The 23671-nt window shown below is 41.9% G+C and overlaps 1 protein-coding gene across 2 annotated transcripts in view; it reads left to right on the top strand.

Moving 5' to 3' along the window:
* The window catches only part of LOC114050527 (1-acylglycerol-3-phosphate O-acyltransferase ABHD5), a 36171-nt gene that overhangs the window by 8478 nt on the left and 4022 nt on the right, over positions 1–23671 (top strand). For both annotated transcript variants that reach the window (XM_027872308.1, XM_027872307.1), the window contains exons 2-5: positions 6675–6760; positions 11288–11660; positions 20824–20978; positions 21746–21857. In XM_027872308.1, coding sequence (XP_027728109.1) covers positions 6675–6760; positions 11288–11660; positions 20824–20978; positions 21746–21857 — 726 coding nt within the window. The remainder of the gene's footprint in view (positions 1–6674; positions 6761–11287; positions 11661–20823; positions 20979–21745; positions 21858–23671) is intronic.

The raw sequence follows: 23671 nt of genomic DNA, 5'->3' as shown, positions 1-23671 counted from the left end.
CACTTGTGGGTGACCTTTTTCTTTTTGCCTAGGATAAAATAAACTTAAGAAATAAGTAAACTCAACATTGGTTAGTTAGTTGACACTTTTGTCTCAAGTTCTTGCATTAACAGTTTTTGTTTGTTTTGGTTTCGTCTTTTATGACACAATCCCTGTCTTCAAGAAACACATTCCATTGAGGGTGGACTATCCCATGTACGCATTTAAGTATAATAAAGGTAGGGAGTGATAGGGACCAAGGAAAGACCCAGGCAAGGTTCTTTAGGGATATCTGAGGAGGGAAATATTACTGTCATCTGGGGAGATAGAGGAACGCTTCACTGAGTGAGGAAGGAGAAGGATCCTTAGCTGAGCATGAAAAGCGGAGACCAAAAGGGAATTCTTTCTGGGCACAGCCTTTTACTCTGGGACAGTAAGTGACGCGTCCAGTTAAGCCCCAAGTGAATGTGAGCTCCTTGAGAGTAGGTACTGTCTGGCTTTATTATTCGTGTCCCTAGTGTATAGCACAGGCCTTTTGCGTACAGTAAATGCTTAATAAATGGTTCATTCATTCAAGTGTTACTGGTTTTCAGAGAATCTGTCTTTACTGTGGGGAAAAAAAGCAGATCGTTTCATGAGCATTGACAGCCCCAATTGCCTCTGGTAGTTTAGGTTACAAAAAAAGTATCCTATTTATGGTTTTTGTGGCCACTTGAGAGCTACCTGGTCATATACAAAGTAGGTGAAGAACACCAATGCCCAGAGGATAATATGTGGTTGAACTGGCAGCTCACTGAGTTAAGCCCTTAGGTATGTATGTCTTTGACAGATGTTCCATGTGGACCATGAGAAATGTATAGGCAAGAGAATTCAGTTGGGTTAGATTTGGAGAAATTGAAGTTCTCAATGATGACTCTCTTCTCAGCTAAATTCTTTTTCTTTTTTTTTTTTTTTTGTTTTTGTTTTTGGGTTTTTTTTTTTTGTTTGTTAGGCAATTGGGGTTAAGTGACTTGCCCAGGATCACACAGCTAGTAAGTGTCAAGTGTTTGGTCTGAGGCCAGATTTCAACTCAGGTCCTCCTGACTTCAGGGCCGATGCCCTACCCACTGCGCCACCTAGCTGCCCCTCAGCTAAATTCTTTAAGAAAGCTGTCTACGCTGGACCCTTGCAGTTTCTCCTCAAATACTTCCAAACCTCCTGCATTCTGGCTTCTGACCTTTTTTTCCAAAGTTACCAGAGATCTGTTAATTGCTAAATCTAATGCCCATTTTTCATTCCTCATCCTCCTTGACCTCTCTGCAACTTTTGACATTATTGATCACCGTCTTCTGATTCTCTTCTCCTCTCTGGGTTTTCATGAAACTGTTCATTCTTGATTCTCTCTTGCTGGAGTCTGTTCTGCTCAGTCTCTTTTTCATCCAGGTTGTGTCCACTAACAAAGCCCTGTCCTGGACCCTCTTCTCTTCTCTTCTCCCTCTAGATTATTTCACCTGGCATCCCTATGGGCTTAATTATCTGTTTGCAGATGATACCCAGATCTCTATAGCCAGTCTTGCATAAGCATTCTTGAGTTGGGTGTCCCATAGGCATCTCAAATTCATTTATGTTCAAAACAGAACTCATCTTTCCACCTTAAACTTTCTTCTTCCAAATCTTTCTTTTCTCTTCCCAACTTTCCTGTTATAGTCCAGAGTACTTTCTTCTTGTTGTGGTTTATCCTTTGTTTTCCAGGACAGCCATTGACATCATGGGTGATGTCTGGCCTCATGGGTGAAGTGGATTTAAGTGAGACAGAATTGCGCAAAGTTGTCCGCCTCATTCTCTCTTCCAGCGTCACAGAATCCAGTGGCAGGGCCAAAGCCAAAATGACTGCTGATGGCCGGGAATGCAGTGAATGACTTTGGCATCTTTGATGTCTGGCCAAGCTCCTGCTTCATGGCCATTGGAACAGATTGTTCTTGTCTGCCCATTCCTCCAGGAAAAGGTCTTCACGTGTTTGGGGTAGACATCCCCTGACTCACCATTGGGTTTGATGCCTACCAGTCACCTTCAACCCGATTTAGCCCATCTGCTGAGATGGTTTACCAGGGTGGGGCTGCTGTGCATGCTGCAGCTTCTTGGAACCACGGGTGAGATTAGGAGAATCAGGTGGATACCAGAGGTGGGTGAGTGGCCCTCCCACCAGAGGTGCTGGGACTCCCTGAGCACCCCACCCACCCCTAGGGTGACAGCATTCTCCTGGTTGCCAGGCTCACAGCTTTGGCAGTATCGTCAATTCCTCATTTGAACTCACGTCAGTTATTCAGACTGTTGTCATCAGATGTTCTTTTTGCCTTGACGGCGCGTCTCCTATAATGGCTGCCTTTGTCCACTCATACAGTCATCACTGTAGTACGGGCCTTAGCACATCGTCTTACTCTTCCCAGGCCCCTTCACTCTAACGCGTCCTTTACTCAGCTGCTGAAGTGATTTTCCTGAAGGGAAAGTCTGAGGTTAGTGCTCTGCCCAGTAAAACTCCATTGGTTCCACATTCCGTTTGGTATTTAAAGCCCTTTACAATTTGCTGCCTTCTTACCTTTCCGTTTTTGCACTCTATTCCTCTCCGTATGCTCTGTGATCTAGTTTCGCTGGCTACCTTACAGTTCTTGGAATATGACACACTTCCATCTACACTCTCTGTGCCTTTGCACTGGCGGTCCCCCGTGCCAGGAATGGTCCCCTTCGGATTCCTTCGAGAGTCAGCTTAAATCCCGCCTTCCCAGGCTCTTCTTGGTCCCTTTTCTGTACCTCTTTCCCTCTGAGATTACTTTCCAGTCTGCTTTCTCTGTATATATCCTGTGTGTACCCAGTAATGTGCCTCTTTTCTCCCCCCATTAGACTAAGCTTCTTGAGGTCAGGGACAGTGTTTTTTTTGTTGTTGGTGCTGTTGTTTTTTGTTTTTCCTTTCTTGTATCTTCAGCATTTACCACAGTGACTGACAGGTAGTAAGTGATTAATAAATGCTAGCTGACTGACTGGCTGATCCTATGCTACTCACTGCCCTAAAAGCTCACCTTTTAAAGCTTCATATTCTTTAGGGGTTTGTTTGTTTGTTTGTTTTGTAGTTTTTAGGCAATTGGGGTTAAGTGACTTGCCCAGGGTCACACAGCTAGTAAGTGACAAGTGTTCAGCATGAGGCTGGATTTGAACTCAGGTCCTCCTGACTTCAGGGCCAGTGCTCTGTCCACTGCGCCACCTAGCTGCCCCTAAAGCTTCGTATTCTGTTGGTGATGGTAAATGTCAATTGTGGAATAGCATAATCTTGAGCCACAGTTGCAGGTAACTACCCTGAAAGGCTATAGGAAGACTCGTAGTGGGTATAAGCAGCATTGTGCCAAAGATAGTGGTCATTTAAAATAAAACCAAAATACTAGAAAGATATTTCATAAAATAATTAGAAATATGTTCTTCAAGACCTTCTTGTGAAAATAAGCCAGCCTGCTGAGTGAACATCTTCTTTGAAATCTTTTAACTCTTTCATAATATCTGTGGATTATGTAGTTCAGATTTAGTGACACTCTAGATTGTCAAATAGTTTGACTGAACAAAACAAAGAAATTACTAGGGAAGAGATATTAATATATTACAGTGTTAAATACCTTTAAGAAGTATATTTGGTGGCAATTCCTTTTGTAGGGGGAATCTTTTTTTCCTAGAAAAAGTATTTTCTGCACAGTGACTTGAGTGTAAATAATTGCTTGTCTATACCTTCTCTTAATTAATCTGTTACTGTTATGTGAGTACAGAGTTTGCTTATATTATTCTACCTTATTATGCCTCTTTCAGTGACCACGAAGATAGTCTTTAAAAACCCTCTTTGCTGTAGACTTCTGATTACTAAAAGGACCAGCCCCATTCTCATTTGTTTTTTGTTTTGTTTTGGTTTTTGGTTTTTGTTTGTTTTTTTATAGAACCCATTATAGCCTGGATCCCTTGGTATGGCTAACATCACTCAGTGTCCAACTGGTAAGGCTGAACCTATGGCCAGTTAGGGTCCAGTGTAAAACTTGATCTTCCCATGAGTTTTCTTGTAGGAGATTGTGTGCTATTGATAAGTGGGCTTTCTCTGGTAGATATTATTCTTTTTGGGGGGATGGACAGACCCAGGGACTGAGCCATGAATGAGAATGCTTTAAGTATCCCTACCAGTCTGCCCAAATACAACAAAATAAATTTTACTTCCAAATCTCTAACATGGTGGAACTACCTCTTAGGCGTAATTGTTGAATGGTAGGCCTAGAAGAACCATTTAGAGATCTTGTTCACTACATTGCTTTATATGAGATTTATTTGTTTTTGTAGATTTTGTGCTCTCAAAAGAATTGCAGGATCTGTCTCAGGCTTCTCTTACACCTGTCCTTGAATGCTTTTTTTCATTCTGCTAACCACTCGAGTGAAGAAAGGAGCTTGGAAAATGGAGGGAAGGAAACCAGGTCCTAGTGGTTGGAAGAGGTCCAGAAAAACCGAGGCAAGTTGAGCTTTCTGCTGGGAAAAGAGGAGGGCCTCGAAGGGATGAGGAAGTAGGAGAGCATGAGAATTACTTGGAGAATATCAGCTGGGAGAAATGTTTACCAAATTTTTGTTCTATAAGATCGTAGAATGTTAGAGCTGAAAGAGGAGATCACGAGGCTGAAGCCGTGTGGTGGGTGACACAGGCAAAGTGATAAAAGGAGGGCCAGCAGACTGAGTGGTTTATAATCTGGCGGTTAAAATGAAATGGAGTGCCTTGGTGCTACGCAAACACTCATATACCCGAAGGATTGGGGAAAGAGGAGTGTTTTGTTTAATTAAAGTGGAAAGTTCAGTTTTCAATTAGTTTTTATTAAAAACAGATTTGTGTCTAAATATAAATGTATTTTCTTTACAAGCATTGTTAATGACCAGTGTGTGATTTTCCTTTAGTGCTTGAAGAATAACAGGTTTTAATAAAATGTTAGTCTGGAAAGTGCAGAAATATTTTTGAGTTATCAGTCGTAACAAGCAAAATAATTGGGAGATGATAATGTCTTTGCTCTTCCGAAATATTAATTTCATTTGTTCAAGGGCATCCATGTGACTGAACAGGGATGTCTTTCCCATATTAGAGAGCAGTGTTGAAAAAAGTTATTTTAAAGGTTTTAGACTGGAACACAGATTGTACTGGTCTTTGCAGTAATGTCTTAGTTGCAGGTCAGTGGAGCAATAATAAATTATATTTTGTTCTTTCACTTTAATTTTGATCTGTACTGACCTCTGGTACTCCCTGGCAGAGAAGTTTGCTATGATTTGAAGCTTATTTGCTTAAGAAAGTGGTTGAGATGGAGTTGTAAATACCTTCCTCTTGGTAAGACTCCATGTTTCTATGATCTGACGTGACAAGTGGTCTCATGTGCTTCTGGTCAAGGGCAGAGAGAACATTTATATTCAGAAATAACTGGAGTATATTCTTTTGAGCAAAAAAAAAAAAAGTGAAACATTAACTTGATTATTTTCAGTATAGTGCTTTTTTCAACTCAAGAGAAGTAGATTTAAAAAAAAAAATTAGTTAAGCCCTGGCTCAGGCACCCCACTCACACACACATAGATTTTATTTTGCGGATATATGTTTGTTTTTAAATAGGCCAGTTTGGGGACCTTCTTAACTTCTACACTGAGTGTAGATCTGAACTTTTGATATGTTTGTTGGTCATTTGTACTAGTAAGGGTAATGGCATCTTAGGTTAATCTAGCCCTTTGGGTTGGCCCAGTGCTCTGGTCCCTAGAGATACCAAATGTCAGGGGAGGGATTAGATGGAGCTCAGGTCTCAGACTCCAAGGTCACTGCTCTTCCTATTACACCATGTCTTTTGGTACTATAGAAATGCTAGTCATTATTATTATTACTCACAGTTATTATTTCTGTGGCAGGCCTTCTCTCCTCTTCCTAAAGCACCTTCTTAACTACCAGATAGTCCTCTCACTGCTCTGCTCTTTGGTTGTTTTTTCCTTTACTGCTGCTACTCTGAGTAATTTTGTATATTGAAGGAATGTTTCTTTAGAGCAGAGGAAGGCTGTTTTTATCACTCTTGTTTTGCTCATCTTTAGTGAAGAAATAGAGTAGACTAGAAAGAGGCTGGGTTTAAAAGTAAAAAGTCTTGGGTCCACATCCTGACTCTGCTTGTTTAATGGATGTGGGACCTTCAGCATAATATTATAATATACAAAATAATAATTCTGTGAACTTCTGTCAAGGGGGGCATGGTGTATTTGCTTTGTAAGGTGCCTTCCTACTCTTTTGCGTTGTCATTTTATAATGAGATCATCCGTGGAGCATGAGATAGGTTTTATGATGTTGGTTATGTGCATGTATGAGGGCTGACCCTGAATATACTGAATATTACAAGTCTTATCCCCACATAGACTGAACTCCAAGAAGTATCCGGATCTGTGACTTGGCAAACGAGACAGTTTCAAACAAGAAACCTTCTCCACCAACACAGATCTTGTACCTTCTCTGCCTAGAGCACTGAGAAGTTTGCCCAAGACCAGGCAGCATTCATGGAAGCTAGGCCTTCCTGAATCAAGGCCAGCCCTCTCTCCACTGGGACAGGGCAGGATTAAATGGGCTTCACCACACTTTTGAACTGTTTCCTTCTAACTTGTAACATGTATACCGTATTCCGTTTTCATTGGTATAGGTCAGGATGGCTGACGGGGTGGCTTCCCACTTGGTGTCCGACATCTTCGTCCCTGCTGAAAGAAGCTGAGGAAAAGATCTTGAAGTGTGAGTTTTTCTGTTCTTTTGGGACACAGACCTAAAGGAGATGAAGTGGTGGTATAGCGGGAAGGGCCACGTTAGCCTCCAAATCTCTTAAGATTTTTGATGCATCCCTCTACTTGTCTGGGCTTCAGTTTTCCATCAGTTAAAGGAACAGGTTGGACTAGATAATTAAGAAAGTCCTTTCCAGTTTCAACAGCATCAAATATTTTGGGAGTGCCTGCTGTGTACAGAGGTATTAGACAGTGGGAGAGATGCAGCATTTAGATATCACTGTCCCTACCCTCAAGGAGCTCGTCATCTAATGAGGGGAAATAGAAACTAAGATGGAAAGCTCAAATTTACAGTGTTATGGCGTATAAAGGGGAGTGGGGTTAAAAAGTAGCAGTGATCAGAGAAAGCCCTTTGGAGAGCAACATCAGAGTTGAGTTTCCATGGATTGGTTGGGATAGACATGAGGGAAGGAGGGCGGTCCTGGAATGGCATCAGCCTGGGCAGAAATATAGAGGTTCTTCTGGGGGCAGGGGGCTGTCCGGGTGATTGGAACAGAGTCCCGGCTTCAGGCTTCAGTCTGCACTAAGACTTTGGGAGGCAACTCTATAGAGAGAAGTTTGGGAAGGCACCAAAGTGTCAGGTTGTGGAGAGCCTTGAATGGTGGGCAGAGAAATGTGAACTTTGCTCAGTGGGCCTGCCAGAAGAAGTCTGCAGACAAAGGGTTAGCTAATTGCTGTGACCATACCCCTGCATGAGAAGGGTCAGTCTGGCAGTGGCGTGGAACCTGCTGGCTCCTATGAGGAGGCGACTGCGGTAGCCTTGGGGCCTGTCCTAAAATAGTCACAGTGGGAAGTAGAGAGAACAGAGGTGAGAGATGGCAAAAAGATGGAATCAACTAGACTTGGAGAAGGAAGAGTTAAAGAGAATTCTGCAGTTCCTGATCCTGGAGACTCAACTGGTGAACATTGGTGAACAATTTCTCAACAAATAAGTGACTTCAGAAGGAGGCGTGAGTTTAGGGGGTGTGATAATGAACTTCATTTTTGCATTCTTGAGTTTGTGTGGGTGGAACATTCAAATGGAGAAGTTCTCAAGGTTGTTTGAAGTTTAGGATTGAGGCTTCAGTCCTGGAAAGTCATATGCTTGGAGGAGATAGCTGAAGTGGTGAGAGAGAATGAGATGGCAGGAGACAGGATAACAGCTGGCCGGCAGCCCCCCTTTTAAAGGGTCAGGATAAGGACAAAACAAAGGAGTGTTTAGACAGGAGGAGAATCAGGAGAGGCTGGTGCGGAACCATCCATGTCGGGTGAAAGAGGATGTGGGCTAAAAAAAGCAAGATTTGGCAGTCAGGTGACAGTCTTGGGTGACCTTTGAGAGAGTGGTTTCATCAGAGTGCTGGGGTCAGAAGCTTGTTTGCAAAAAGGGTGAAAAAGTAACTGCATCAGATCTAGACAACTTTTTCCCAGCTATTTCATAGTAAAGAGGACGGTGAGAGAGATGGGTCAGTGGCCAGACAAAGGAGAGGGAACCCTTTTTTAGTATCAATGTTGTTGATTGATTAGGATGGCCTGAGCATGTTTCTAGGAAGGAATCAATGACAAAGGAAGGGTTGAATAGTGAGGGAGGGGATACCTGATGGAGCAAGATCACAGTGGGAGGGAGTGGGGTGATATTACTGTGAATGGACACAGAGGGAGTAATGCTGGGGTGTCCTTGGAGGGATGGAAGAGGGGAAGGAGACAGTGCTGCGAAGGTTTGGGGAAGGAAACCAGAAGAGCTTGCCCTCAGCTACCTCAGGCTCGTAAGACTATCTCCTTACAGTGAGTTTGGGGATGAGAATGTGCTTAGTGAAGAGAAAGAGGTTTGGAAGAGTAACAGTGTGGGTTGCAAGGGAAAAATAGGGTCAGTGGTCCTGACAGAATATTTCCTGAGTCTGTAGTGATGCAGAGAGCTGCTAAAGGTAATAAAGAAAATGGAACTGAAACACTAAATGAGATTCTTTCCTGTGTTAGAGCTTGGCAAAATGTATCCTCCCTAGGGGCACAGTGGCGGCAAGCTCCAGAATGACCCTGTTGTGTTGATGTCTTTGTGAGAGGTGAGCTTTGCTGAGTCCCACACATGCAGCTGTACCTCCTTCTGGGAGAAATTAGACCAGGCTACTATGGAGACTGTGCTGGAGAGCGCTTTCTAGTTATCTGTTGGTAGTTTAGCTCTCGCCTCTCCCTTCCAACTCTGGCTCTGTGATCCTAATCTCCTTTCAGGGGTGGAGGAAGTGTTGAAGTTGATGTGATCCCTTGATTTTAGCACCGTGTACTTCCTTCTCACTTTGTGGACAGTCTTTGTGTTTTGCTGTTACTAAAATTGTTCACCGTTTTGTCACTAACATTCTGCAGTGAAACTCTCCCAATTTAGCTAGGCTTGTCCCCTGTGACAGATGTAGTCAGGGGCTAGGGCCATCTTGGAAGCTGTTTACCTCTCCGAACACCTGGGAGAGTTTCGAGTCTGCTGGCACGGCCTTAGAGAATCCAGGGTCAGTGCCGCCCTATGATGAGGTGTCAGAGAGGGAGTTTATTAAGGACTCAGAATAAATTGGGAATAGGTTTTGTGTGGTATGGGATTTACGTGTGAATCTCTTTGTTTTTATGTTTGAATAGGGAAGGAATGAGTGACATTTGCTATGCAGAGGTGGGACAATCTTATTTTAAGTGATGACTTGAAAATAGATTGGAGGTAGCTTCACGTACTTAAGAGAAGGTCATAAATTTAGAGCTGAAGGGGACCTTCGAGACGATCAGGTCTGACCTCCTCATTTTCCAGCTGAGGAAACTAAAGCCCCGCGAGATTAAGCGACTGACCCAGGGTCACACAGCTGGTAAATATTCAAGGCAGTATTCGAAGTAGGGTCCTCCTGCCTCCAAGTCCAGCCCTCTCTCCACTTGGAATAGAAACTTGCATTTGATAAGTCCTTTTCTAACCTTGCTTTCAATAAAGCAGAAAAGGTTTTGAGTGGTATTGTTCCAAGTGCTACTTGTTGGTCTCCAGAACTTGCTCGTATGCCTTCTGTTCAAACTGCTTTAGCCGTTGAACTGAAAATGTGGCCTCCCATTCTCGTGAAACGGACTTCTTTTAATCCAGTGCCAAGTGTTTGGATTTCTGAATAGAAGGAGTTTGCTTTGATTTGTGTGACGAAATGGAACGGAGCACCTTGTGGAGGAAGAGGCGTTGGCCCTGGGCTAGCCCTTCTTCCCCGTTCTCTTGCTTCCTTCTTCCTTTCCTCCTCCCTCTTTCACAGCCCTTCCACCTTAACCAGTCAGGTCACACAACTTAACTCATAGGGGATTTCATGGCCCAAAGTGAGCAGTTTGAGTTTGTCACATCGCAGTTTCATGGTTAGGTAGTTTTTAAACTCCAGGTTTATTTCCTAACCCAGAAATAAATGTGCCCCATAATTTTAAAGTATTTAATCATTTCTTAGGAGCAGTAGTTGTGCTTTGCCTTTAGTCTGCCCTCTCTCCACCTTTCTCTCCCAGGTACTTGCTGTCTTTTTACCCCTCCTCTTCACTGGGTGTCACATAGGCCCTTTTAGATGTTGCAACTCTTTATTCCTGGACAGCTTGGATACCCTCTGATTCTTTCTGTTTTATTCTGTGCCTCCCACCTTTGGATTTTCTTGGCATTTGTATAAAGTTTTTCTTCTCTTTGGTTCCTGTCGACAACATTGTTTTCCCCAGAGTGTGCATCCCCCTGAGCGTCTTGAGATGTGGGGCCCACCTGGAGACCTCTTCTCTCCTCCTTAGAATGTTGGCAGTTCCTCTTAGAGTTTTCCATTCATGAGATCCATCTACTTATTCAAAATGACAGAATTGTAGAGCCAAAAGAGCCCTGAAAGCTTCGCTAGCTTGCCTTCCTTGCCGTTTTATAGATGAGAAAAGTTGAGGCCCTGAGGAATCGTGATTCACCCAGAGGCCGCATAGTGAGTGAGCGGCACAACTGAGACTGGAGCCCAGGTTTCTTGTCCATTGCTCTTTCTACTTGATCTGACCTACTGTATTGGATCTCTACTTTTAAAATACTTAAACTCCTCAGTTGGATTTTAATACCAATACTTCTTTTTCATTTTCTACCCTTCCCTGATCTTTTTGTGAAGGTTCTCTCGTAATTTTAGCAGTCTGGCTTTATTTAAAGGCATGACGCCTAGCACATAGTAGGTGCTTAATAAATGTATGTTGCTTTTTCTCTGGACCAAAGCATAATGAACATCATCTAAATCTAGAGATACAGCCAGATTTTTATGGCCGCTCTACAGCAGGGAGACCGTCCAGGCCTGTCTCATGTTTAGACTTTTTCATTTGCACATTGTTGTAGCAACTAGCTCTTGTACAGGTTTTATATTTAATTTCTTAGAATTAATGTAAATCCGTGATGTGACAGTGGGATACATATATATATATTTAGATGTTAATTAAGAGTATATTCTCTTTCCTAAAAATAGTGTGGTTAATTAAGCAAACTTTTTCTTTTGTTTTCTGTTTTCTTCAGGTGTGCCCTGTCCATACAAAAAAGAATCTGTTCGTATATCCAGTGGAAATAAAATATGGACACTAAAATTTTCTCAGGATATTGCACATAAGACTCCACTTATCCTCCTCCATGGCTTTGGAGGTGGGGTTGGACTCTGGGCGCTCAACTTTGGAGATCTTTGTGAAAATAGGCCCGTATACGCTTTGGATCTTCTGGGCTTTGGGCGGAGTAGTAGACCCCCCTTTGGCGGTGATGCGGTAGAAGCCGAGGACCAGTTTGTGGACACAATTGAAGAATGGAGGTGTGCTCTAGGTCTGGACACAGTGATCTTGCTTGGACACAATCTGGGTGGATTCTTGGCTGCTGCTTATTCACTGAAATATCCATCAAGGTAAAGTGAGGCCAGCAGGAGCACATGGACTTTTACTTATAGAATCATAAAGCTGGAAGAGATCCAAACACGTCATTTGTTGTTCAGACTGGATTTATACTAGCCCTGCAAGACTGCTTCAGTATTAGGAAAATTATAAACATAAATGACCATATGTAGTAACAAAAACATCTTCAGGTCTTGGCTTTCTTTTATTGGGGCAATGAAATGTGTGAGCCAGTCAGAGTAGCTGCTTGTTGTTTAAAAAAAAAAAAAAGAAAGAAATTCGCAGAGAGACAAAATGTACATATTTCCCCTTCAGGGTCTTCCAGAAGGTTATACTCACCTCCGGTTGTCAGCCCAAATTCTGTAATATTTGCTCTGTGGAGGTAGGAGGCTTGAAAAAAGGACTGTCACTTTCCTGGAACAAGTTAGAAAGTACATGTGTGGGTTGTGAATGTATAAGATCGAAGCCAGAGGAGTGACCCTAAGTTTAGTTGTTACGTGGTACTGCTCCTTCACTGTGAGTACACTCACCTCGAGTCTGTTGTATTTGCATTTCTGGTACTCTGTAATCAGCTGGACAGAATGTAACATCTACCAGATGGTCCTTTCCCTTCTTCAGAATATGCTGTTTGCACAATGTAGGAATTAAGAAAGGGCTTTCCTGTTTATGAGAAGCATTACTTGTTGATACTATAAAATCCTTGACCAGTCGTTTTTACAGAGAAAAACATTTATTTAGGGTGTAAATTGCCTTGTTCCTCATCCCTCTTATTTAACTTGTCTCTGATGAGTTATTTGTTAGTTTTATTATTTGTCCTATTTATTTGTCAGCACTTTAATGAAGAAACAAGAGTTAAAGAAGAGAAGAAACTTATTCATTAATTTCAGGTGTTAATGTTGTCAGCAGTTATATAATCATAGAAAATTTGGGCTGGATGCAACCGTATAAGTTATTTGTGCCCCAACTGACTTATTAGGACATCTTTTTGGATTGCTTTAAGCAACAAGCTGCATTCCATTGATGAGTTATATTAACTCTGAAGGGGAGCTGTAGTGTCTGCTGTTTATATTAATTATATAAAATTATTTCCAAAAGGATACCCAGGTTAGTTACACGTAATCCATCTGGGCTAGGGAAGGAAGACATGGTGAATCTTGAAGTTTTGGTGGGAGAGACATTTCCGGGGTTCACTGGCAGGAGTACGGTTGTTGGAATTAAGAGGTCTAGTCTAGAACAGGTTGGTACAACCCAAAAGGATTTGGGTGTAACTAAAAGGTGTGGAAAATGGGATTTTCTTATGGCTAACTTTTTAAAACTGGATAAATTCATGATCTTGAGGTGGCTGAGGAGTTGGGATGCTGGATTGGGAGTAAGGAAGACCCGAGGTCAGCTCCTGCTGGCTGCCCTTCCTTAGCTGCCAGCCCTGGACAAGTGACTGAGCCACTCCTCAGCCTTTTCTCTTCTGCTTTCTTGTATCTAAAAAGGAGGATAATACACTTAGCTCCTCCCAGCGTTGTTTGCACGTGTGAATGCCAGCTCTTATTGTTACTCTTATCCTCATCTTCTTCATTTGAGCCAGCCTTCTAGCCATTATGCTGTGTTCTCCAGCAGATGTAAAAAATATTGGAAGGAGGGCCATGTAGCTTCTGGGATCCACAAGTGAATTCCTGGTCATTTAATACATGCCACTGAGTCTTTTGGATAATTGATGGGGAGGAATAGAATCTAAAGAACAAGGAAAAAAAAGTCCCCATTTCAGCGTTTCAGGAAACATTATTTGAATGTGTTTGCCCAACAAAGAAATGGAGCTTCTGACTTGAGTATGTCTGGGCAGTTTTCGTTTACAGTTTCTTATTCTAAGCTTCTCTTGTTTGTGTTTCTCAGGTGGCCAGATGGTTCTTAGACGATCTCTCCTTGTCTCTTTTCTATTTCTAGGTCCATTGTTTTTTATAAAAGATACCTTACATTTTCTTCATTTTTTCAGTCTTGAATTTTCTCCTTATATTTCTTGTGTCTCATGGAGTCTTTGATTCTGTTTGTTTTATTTAAACTTTTAGGGAGCTGGTTACTTGGGCAAGATTTTGCATCTCCTTCTTCTTCTTCTTAGTGCTTTTCACAAGTTTTCACTTCATTTATAATATCCTTTTCTTTTTAAAAAAAGATGCTTTTTTCTTGTTTCATCTTTTCCAGCAATTCCTTGTGGCCGAGCCTTGTGACCTTTGACCTTAGCTCTGCCTGTAGTCAGTCACTCTTCCTCTAGTTTTGTGTTTTGGACATCACTGGAGCCATAAAATTTCATGTATCAGCAGCATCTTCTTCTGTCCATGTCTCCAGCTTGACTTCCTAAATTGGGAATTTTTGTTAGGGCAGGGCTCTGACTCTTCCTGTATACTCAGATGGGATGGGAGAGCCCTCTTGGTCCCACTGGATATTGTTTTGAATAACTTAATTTGTATTAATACTTGATACTATATTAATTATAATGACAGCTCACCTTTACTTGGTGCTTTAAGGCTTATGGCATGCTTTACATACACTGTCTCATTTAATCTCCAGCTGGAGTGTCCCAGCCTGCCACCTCTTGAGAAGGTAGCTCATCCCACCTTTGAGTAACTCTCCAATTATTCAGTTTTTCCTTGCATCAAGCCTAAACTTGCCCCTGTAATTCCATCCATTGCTCCTAGTATCACCCTCTGGCATCAGACAAAATAAGTCTTATCTGTGTTCCAAGGGACAGCATTTGAAATATCATAGAGACTGGCATGCACCCCTCCCCCCAGGCTACCTCTTCAGATTAAACTCATCTCAGCCCCTTCAGCCAGTTTGCCCATGGCATAATTCTGAGGCTCTTTACCAGCCTGGTGGCTTTCCTCTTTGTATCAAGTTGTCGGTGTCCTCCCTAAAATGTAGGGCCCAGGTAATCAGAGCTCCCAACTACAACTCACTAGCTTCAGTGACAGCTTGTGTCTTGTTTCTCAAGGTCCTTGTCTACTTCTTACTGTCTGGGTAATCTGAGTGACAGCACTGCCTCCATTGAGCCTCTCCATGGTGTACCCCCTGTGCTTTGTGAATTTCCCCTTTAAGTGTGTCTGCCTTCTCCCTCTTCTCTGGCTGTCTCTTCATACCACACCACTGCCTTTTACTTACTTTCACCTCTGGAGTAAGATATGCTCACATTCCCACCTTGAGTCTCGTCCTCCCAAGTCTCAATGAGAGTTATGAGGTAAATGTCCCCAACTTTCAGTGATGTGGGGCCCCCTGCCTCCTGAAGCAGTTCATTGTACTTTGGGATTGTTGTAATTGTTGAGAAGTTTTTCTTTACTTGCCCCTGGGACTTCCCTAATTCCAATTGCATGAAACAGTTCCTTTGCCACTTTCTAGGAGGGAGACCAGTCAGGATTTTTAGTAAGTCATTTGGTTAGTGGAGAAATAACAAACATTGCACACTCTATAGATGCAAGCGGACTGCACAGTTCCTCTTTTCATGCTTGTGGGAAATGACATCCTTAGTCCATTGTATTCGATACTCAATCTTCCATTTCTTCTCAAGGTCTTTCCCTTTTGTTCCATTGCTGATGGGATCCTTGGACCCTGAAGCTCTAGCTTTCCTTCTCACCACCTAGAGCTCTGACAGCCGTTCTTGGCTTCCTTCCCCAATTCTTCCTGACCTCACCTCTTCCTAACACACCTAACTGACCTGTTCTTATTAACCTATTTTTTTACCTTGGCTTAAAAACTTGCTTTATCTTTCCTTCCCAACTTCCTTGAGCTCAAAGCCTTCTTATCTCTCTCCTTGTTCCTTCACCTCAAGTCCTTTTCTTCAGCTCCAGCGCTTTTTTCCCCCAACTTCTCAGTTCTCCTAGATTTTCCTTTTAAACACAACTCTGCCCTTCTTCATAATCCCCAAACCCTTCGGATGTCATTCCTCTCCTGCTTCTCCTTCTGTCACATCGGGGAAGTTGGAGAATCACAGGCAAAGCCCACTCTATCCAAATATATATTTTTTAAAAGTGTTAAATGTATGAATTGTGTTTTAATTCACCTTTTTGGACCACCTTGGACTTTTTGTCACCTTACATAAGGTGAGAAATAGCATGTTCTGATTGTAATTATTCTTTTTCCTTTCCCCAAGAATATTTTCTTCAAGGGGAAAACACATTTTAGTAATGCAAGTGCTATCTTTTCTAATGCCAGTTGGTCCCCAGCTGACCATAAAACATCACTTTTTAAAAAAAAAAATTATTTAGTTTTAGTTTCCAACATTTCCGTTTACTAAGATTTTGAGTTCTAAAATCTCCCCCCCCCTTAAAATGGCATGCAATCTGATATAGGCTATACATGTACAATAAAATAAACATATTTCTACATTAGTCGTGTTGTGAAAGAAGAATCAGAACAAAAGGGAAACAAAAAACAGCAAAAGGAAGAGAAAATACTATGCTTCGATCTGCGTTCAGACTCCATAGTTCTTTCTCTGAATATGGATAGCATTTTCCATCATGAGACTTTTGGAATTGTCTTAGATCATTGCATTGCTGAGAAGGGCTAAGTCTGGTTCTGCTCACTTCACTCAGCATCAGTTCATGTAAGTCTTTCCAGGTTTTTCTGAAGTCAGCCTGTTCATCATTTCTTACAGCACAATAGTATTCCATTACATTCATATACCGCAACTTGTTCAGCCATTCCCCAACTGGTGGGCATCCCCTCAATTTCCAATTCTTTGCCACCATAAAAAGAGCTGCTATAAATATTTTTGTACATGTGGGTCCTTTTCCCTTTTGTATGATCTCTTTGGGATACAGACCTAGAAGTGGTTTTGCTGGGTCAAAGGGTATGCACGTTTTTTTATAGCCCTTTGGGCATAGTTCTAAATTGAAACTTCACTCTTACAAAAGTAAAAGCTAATAGGAATAAGTTTTTTCCTGTCTTTCTTTCCATTGACAGACATTGACTTAAAGTAACTAAATAAACTAGCCAGAGATCTGCAGAACTTTAAACTTGTTCCTCTTCAGTCTCTGCATTCATGGGATCCCCAAAAAAAGCCTAACACAGATTCACTTTTTGACAGTATTTGGTTAAAGGTAACTATTAGGCTCTTAGAATATTTAGCCTGTTTCTTATTTAATAACTTCAATTGCCTAGTATGGTCTTACTCCAAATAGTATTTCTATATTATGACATTTTCATTATTCCTTCTTGTACTCATTATTTTAATAGTAGTAGTAGTAGCAGGCAAAGAAGGGAAAGAGCTGACTGAGCTCTCTATGCTTTGTTTCGTTCCCCACAGTTACTCTGCCCATTTGACTTTCTGAGTCTTTCCTTGGAGAACCGTGGTTCTCCCTTTGGGATGTGGAAGTCTTTTTTTTTTTTTTTTTAAATTTCTTACGCTCTCTTCTTCTAAGTAACAATAGATAATCAGTATTTCAATCTGTCATCTGACCCATGGAGATCCTTCCTTCAACGCCGAAGATTTCAACCCATCCAGCAGACCTGTCTTGTGGGATTCTACTCTGTGTTTTCCCACGGATCCTTCAGAGAAGATCTGCCAGAAGTGCCTCAAGTCTCCTCAAGACCATTTCATTTTTTGTCAGTTGCACAGCCGCCACTCAGGCTGCCCGTCTGTTACTGCTTGCTGGGTGTTGTCTTTGATCTCACTGCTTGTGAGCAAGTCATCGTCGGTCATCAGCTTTGGCCTCCTTGCGTCAGCCACACCTCTTTCCTTTGCCATCTTGGACCACTCAAAATTTGAGGAGCTTACTGCAAATGTAGGGTCAGGGGCATGTAGGAAGTTCATCAAATGACAGAAAACACTGAAGCTCATCTAGGCCTCATTACCTCAAAACTTGATATTGGTGCTACATCTGTTTGGCCATTCCCATGTGCAAATCAGTTTCCTCCCCCATGACTTAAGAATTAATCTTACCTCAGGGGACAGCTAGGTGGCACGGTGGATAGAGCACTGGCCCTGAAGTCAAGAGGACCTGAGTTCAAATCCAGCCTCAGACCAAACACTTGACACTTACTAGCTGTGTGACCCTGGGCAAGTCACTTAACCCCAATTGCCAAAAAAAAAGAAGAAGAAGAAGAATTAATCTTACCTTCTTCTGACCTAGTCTGGTCCTGTGTCCTGACTCTCATTCCTGTTAATCCCTCAGACCTCTGGAGAGAAGTCCTGCTCCAATGAGGCCTTGTCAATCAGCCCCTGATATCTGCAGGACAGTTCTTTCCCTGTCCTGACTCAAAGCTAACTCCAGTGGCCTCAGACCAATTGTCTTATCCTTACAAACGCCTCTGTCACTGGCGTTCTCACTTCCCTCTATTACTTTTTTCCTTGTCCAAATACACTTGGCATTCGCTGTGGCATAGTGGTTCTTTTCTGATAGAGATTCCAACCAGTAACCATGGCTAACTCAAGTGCCGTGGGGAGAGCAAACTTCTTCACCTATTATGTGCCATGGCTCAGTTTCCTTAGCCTCTGTGAATAGCTTCGTTCTCTGTTCTTATCACACTTCTGGAGAAGAATGACAGTTTACCTTTTGTTCTAAAGTTGACCTCACTTTCCCATTTTCTAGCTCAACCTGTGTTCTGTCACTAACTCATCCCTTTCCCAAGGGAGGAGAGGTGTGAAGAAAGTGTGGGAGCCAACTTTAAGGCCAGGGTTATGGATTTTGAGCTGCAAAGAATCTCAGAAGCCATCCGGTGCTACCAGTCATGACCAAACTGAGGCCCACAGAGGTGCCCTGACTCCAATGCCAGTACTTCCCGTGTACCATGCTGCCCTCCAAAGTTCCGTTGAGGTTTTTAAGTTGTATGAGTCCATATTTCTGATTCTCACTTGTCATCCATGTAAGCCAATCACATTTGACAATCCAGGTGCTGTAAGAAGGATCCAGTACTTGAACATGTTTAAGAAAGGACAAAATTATTCACAACTTGACATTGATGACTCTTATGATCTTCACTTGGTGCCATCCTACATTAATTTTGGCCTGATGCATTCTAATGTTTCTGAATCTATTTCCCCATTCAGAGATGGATAAAGTACCTCAGGAGACGGTACCTTACAAAGATTAATCAGATTATTTTAGAAAATTTAGATTGTCAAGATGGGATCTTTTTATTTGGCCATAAAAACATCTGATATTCAAGTGAGATAGTTTTGGTGACAACAAAGTTATGTTTAGTTTAGTGAAGGAAATGAGCTTGTCAAGTCTTTGTCTTTTGCTAGGTTTATCATTTTAGAAGCATGCATGTGAATTTTAATGGTGTCTCTTCATTGCACACTTGATATTGACTAATTATAGATTAACCAAATCAGCTTCTAATGTCTGACAAATTATGTTCAGCCCTCCAAAACTTACATGCTACAGGTTTGTAGCCTTGGAATTTTTGGTGAAATAACTTTGTAGACCTAACCTACCCTGATTAAGTTAGGAGATGGGGAAGAGAAAAAAAAAATCACCGTTTCCCCCTGTTTTCCTGTTTTTCCTCCTCTGCTGTGAAAATAAACCTAGAAAAGGGTAAAGAGGTGGGCATCAAACTATATTCAGATATTCAAAGGGACATCAGTGGGTTTGAATGAATGAAAAAAAAGTATTAAGCACTTATTACATATCAGATACTGGACTGAGAGTTGGGCATACAAAATTTTTTTTAAAAGTCCCTGCCTTCAAGGAGCTTACATTCTGTAAGGAAAGACAATTTGACAAGAAGTCATGCATTTATTAAGCACCTATGGAGGCCAGGCACAGCTAAGCACTGGGAATACAGATATAAACCAAAAGATAGGCTGCTCTGCCTTCAGGGGAATGGCAGAGATTCTAATGGAGGAAGACACATAAAGGGACCCTCAAGGCTGGGGGGAACCTCACCAGTGGGAGGAGGCCAAAAGGGACTGAGGGATGGATGTTCCAGGGTGAGAAAGCATCTGAGGCATAGTGGCAAAGTCTGAAGAAAACCCCTGTAATGGGTGGTGGTCTGGGAAAGGTGTTTTGGTCTGGCAGGTGCAGGATGGTGAGCCATCAGTCATTTGATTAATGTGCCCTTTCCAGAAGCCGTGGGTGGGAGGTGGGGACGGAAGTTTATAGAAATTCAGGCAGTGCCATGGTAGGAAGATGTCTGAAGCATGGCTGGGTCCCTGAGGCCAGTATAGCGAGCTCTCACCAGTCAAGCAACATATTGAAAGCCTTAGATGTGAGGATAGCTTTGGAGACTTAAGACTGTGAGCCAGGTGCCCTAGAGACCAGCAGGCTCCTCCTCCTGGCCCAGCACATATGGGCAGTGTCAGAGAAGGAGCACAGGTCTGAGCACCGGCCTTCTTCGGTGGGTGACATTTACTGTTGCCTTGTACAGACTAGACTGGCTAGACAAGAATGACTTTCTAACGTTTGTTCTCCTGTTGCCCTGTTACTTTCATGCCATTTTTTAAATCCAGGAACCTTATTAATATTGTGGCCTGTTCTTCCTTCTGGGGGTAGCAGAAACCAGCAGGAACCCCAGAGCTGGTTAGCTAGCATGCCTTGTTGAGTTAGCACCCACAAACACATAATAAAAATATGGCACCATTTCCATGCAAAGATTCATGTCAGTCCCATCTCATGGATACCACCAGAAATATCAAAGAGCCGCCTATACATGGAATGTATGTTGTGGAGAATGTTTTCTTAGGGTTCTTTTGTTAAAAAATGTTTTTTTTTTACCATTTCCCAAATGTGCTCTACTTGTGTGTACATTCAGTTTGCCATATGACATTTAGTAAGGTTTTCCAGTCCCCTCACTGATACAGTCCTTTCCTTCTTAGATTACCCTCTATTTGCACTGTATCGATATACACATGCATCTTGAATGTACAGTCATTTGCATTTGATCTCCCCAATTAGAATGTGAGATCCTTGGGGGCAGGGAGCATGCTTTTTGCCTTTGTATCTTCAGCACTCACCATTGCCTGTCACATTAAACACGTAATAAATACTTCTTGACCAATTGGGCGTTAGCTTCTTTGATTCTCTGTGACAGTCTGGTGAGGTTGTGACCCTACAGATATTACTATCCCCTTTTTACAGATGAGAAAGGCAAAACCCAAAGAATGTAAGTGACTTCAGTGAGCCTAGAGCAAATCCATGTTGGATCTGTGTCCAGCAAACCCATTATATCTGAAAACATCTTATTTCCCAATAGGGTAAAGCATCTTATCTTGGTAGAGCCATGGGGCTTTCCAGAGAGACCTGATAATGCTGATCAAGATCGGCCAATTCCAGTGTGGATCAAAGCCTTGGGAGCTGTATTGACCCCTTTTAACCCATTAGCTGGCCTCAGAATTGCAGGACCCTTTGGTAAGTACTTGTATACTAGGAAAGTAAAGATATGCATCTATAAACATTCTGGTTTTAGATTTCAGTGAAATCAAATGAGAACATATTTTTTAAAAATTGCTTTTTTTTTAAACCATCTTCAATCAACCTTCACTTTCTGTTTGGAAAAAATAGTCCCCCCTGATATTGCCTATTGATTAATAGTATAGCCCATTCTTTACATTATTGTAGAGGTTATAGATCAAGCAGACTGTCTCATCTACCTCCTCATATGGAAATTCTAAAGTATCTTCATTATGTAGCCAATGTAGAGTGTGTCTGATTCCTAATTGTAGATCCTGACATCCATTTTAGTAATAAATATACTTTTGAATTAGTGTTTTTTTTCCCCTACATTTCCTGATTATATTTGGGAGGGTTTGTCTCGTGTGTGTGTGTGTTTACATCTAAGACCCCTGCTAGTTGACTGGAGAAGTAAACACCACTACCTGCCCTTCTTCCTTCCGTGGTTTTCATTAGTACTCTGACTCATATTGAGTACTGTCAGAAAACGTTGGCTGACATTCAAAATAGGCTATGTTAATTTTATTGATCCTACTTCGTGTGACTTTTTGGAGAGTAGCATCTGGGATCTACTTTCTGTTTGTTTTCATACTTAAGGTTAACATCTGTATATTTATCATAAGCAGTCTTCATGCAAATTAGTGCTAAAAACTTGTTAGATTTAGGCTCTAAGCTTTTGGTAGACCTTAAAGGATAAACTTGATGTATTCTCTGTTATTACTTAGGCTTAAGCCTTGTACGGCGTTTAAGGCCTGACTTTAAGAGAAAGTATGCTTCAATGTTTGAAGATGATACCGTGACAGAATATATCTACCACTGTAATGTACAGACACCCAGGTAAACTTCATGTTTCTTAAATGTATTATGATTGCATACATTAGGCCCTGCTACATAGAAAATACTTTTCAGGAGCAGCTAGGTGTCGCAGTGGATAGAGCTCTGACCTTGGAGTCCAGAGGACCTGAGTTCAAATCCAGCCTTAGACACTTGACACTTACTAGGTGTGTGACCCTGGGCAAGTCACTTAACCCCAATTGCCTCACCAAAAAGCAAAAAAAAAAAAAAATACTTTTCACAGTACTATATGTCAAAGTTATCAGCCTCAAAGAGCTTATAATTTAATTGAAGAGAAAACAAGATGAAGAAATTGTATCAATCATTTCTCAAGCTCTTACATGTAAAGCGTTGTGTTGAGTGCTGAGGAAAGTAAAGACATAATTAAGATATTCTTTCTCTTCTTGGTATTTATGATCTAAAAAGTTAAAAAGTAATATCATATAGTGAATGTCTCCAAGTGAGTGAGACAGAGGGTCTGTGGATTAGGCCTGCAGAGGAGTGAAACATCATGGTTTGAAATGGTTTGAAAAAGCTTCATGGAAGAGTTTAGTTTTAAACTGCCTGTTCCTGGAAAGGGAAGTGACATTTAAATGGGCATTATAGGAATCATAGGAAGAGGACACTGCTGAACCAAGGCAAGGAGACAGATATGGATAGGGGCCTGTTCTTGGAACAACGCCTAAACCATCTTGGCCAAAGTTGGATTTGTGTAGAAGAGTCGTGAACAATAAGGTGAAAATGGGGCAAGAGGGTAGAAGTCACTGCTTGTGTTAATACAGTGTTATAGGGTTTATACAGACGTCTAGGGTGCCGTAAAGGAGTCTTCCATTTGGGTCAGATTGTCACCATGTACAAAATAGAGTTTTTGGAAACCGAAAGATCTCATTGGTTTGAGAACATGAAGAAAAACAGTGTGGAGTCATACAATTGCCAGGGTGTCCATTTCATGTGCCCTAACCTCAACCTAGGACGTACACTTCTCTCCAGTTCATCCTGTGTGACCAGTGCCTACAGGCCTTTTCTCCCTGGCCTTGGAGGCAAAGACAGTAGGGCCTTTGCTAAAAGAGGCTGTTACTTACTGAGGTTTTGTTGATCAGGGCAGTTTGACTTTTTAAGTAGGGGAATTTTAAATGACCCTAACTGGCGGGGGGAAAACTCTCATTTAATAACATACAAAAGGAGAACCTCTACACAGCCATATATGGATATTGTCCCTAACAACAAGCAGAATAGTTCAGATTCACAAAGGAATGAAATAGCTCTTGCAGTTACAAAAGTTGTGAATAATAAACATATCCTTCTATATTATGGGGAAAGTTATAGCAGCCACAAATCAAACATTATGGGATGATTCAGTCAGCAATCATTGATGAGTTTTGGTAGTCCCAAACTAGCCAGCTAAGACTTGATTCTGATACAGATGGAAAAGATTCCAGCCCATTGCTTCTCAAAAGAGCAGGCCAGCTTCTTTTTAGACTAGAGAGTCAGTCACATGAGGGACTGCTTGTAGAGACAGAGATCCTAGAAGTGTGCATGAGGGAACCCAAGTGGACAGCCTTGATCTTTGCAGCAGGACATTTTGAAGGAGGGAGATGGAGGTCTTGATGATAGCAAAGAAGCCTTTCAAATGTGCTGGAGAGTCAACAGAAGGCAAAAGTAGAATAACTGACAGGTAGCAGGAGTTTGTAGTGGGTCAGGTTGGTATCATTTCATGACTTTTTTAAAGGCTCAGATTTTGGGGTGGGGTGGGGTAGACTTCTCTCACACTAACATTCATGGGTTCTACCATTAACATTCCCCTCTCTCCACCTCCC

This window comes from Vombatus ursinus, unplaced genomic scaffold (genome assembly GCF_900497805.2).
Source record: "Vombatus ursinus unplaced genomic scaffold, bare-nosed wombat genome assembly UNPS02014799.1, whole genome shotgun sequence".
Taxonomy (NCBI): Eukaryota; Metazoa; Chordata; class Mammalia; order Diprotodontia; family Vombatidae; genus Vombatus; species Vombatus ursinus.
This window is presented reverse-complemented; position numbering and strand designations above follow the sequence as displayed.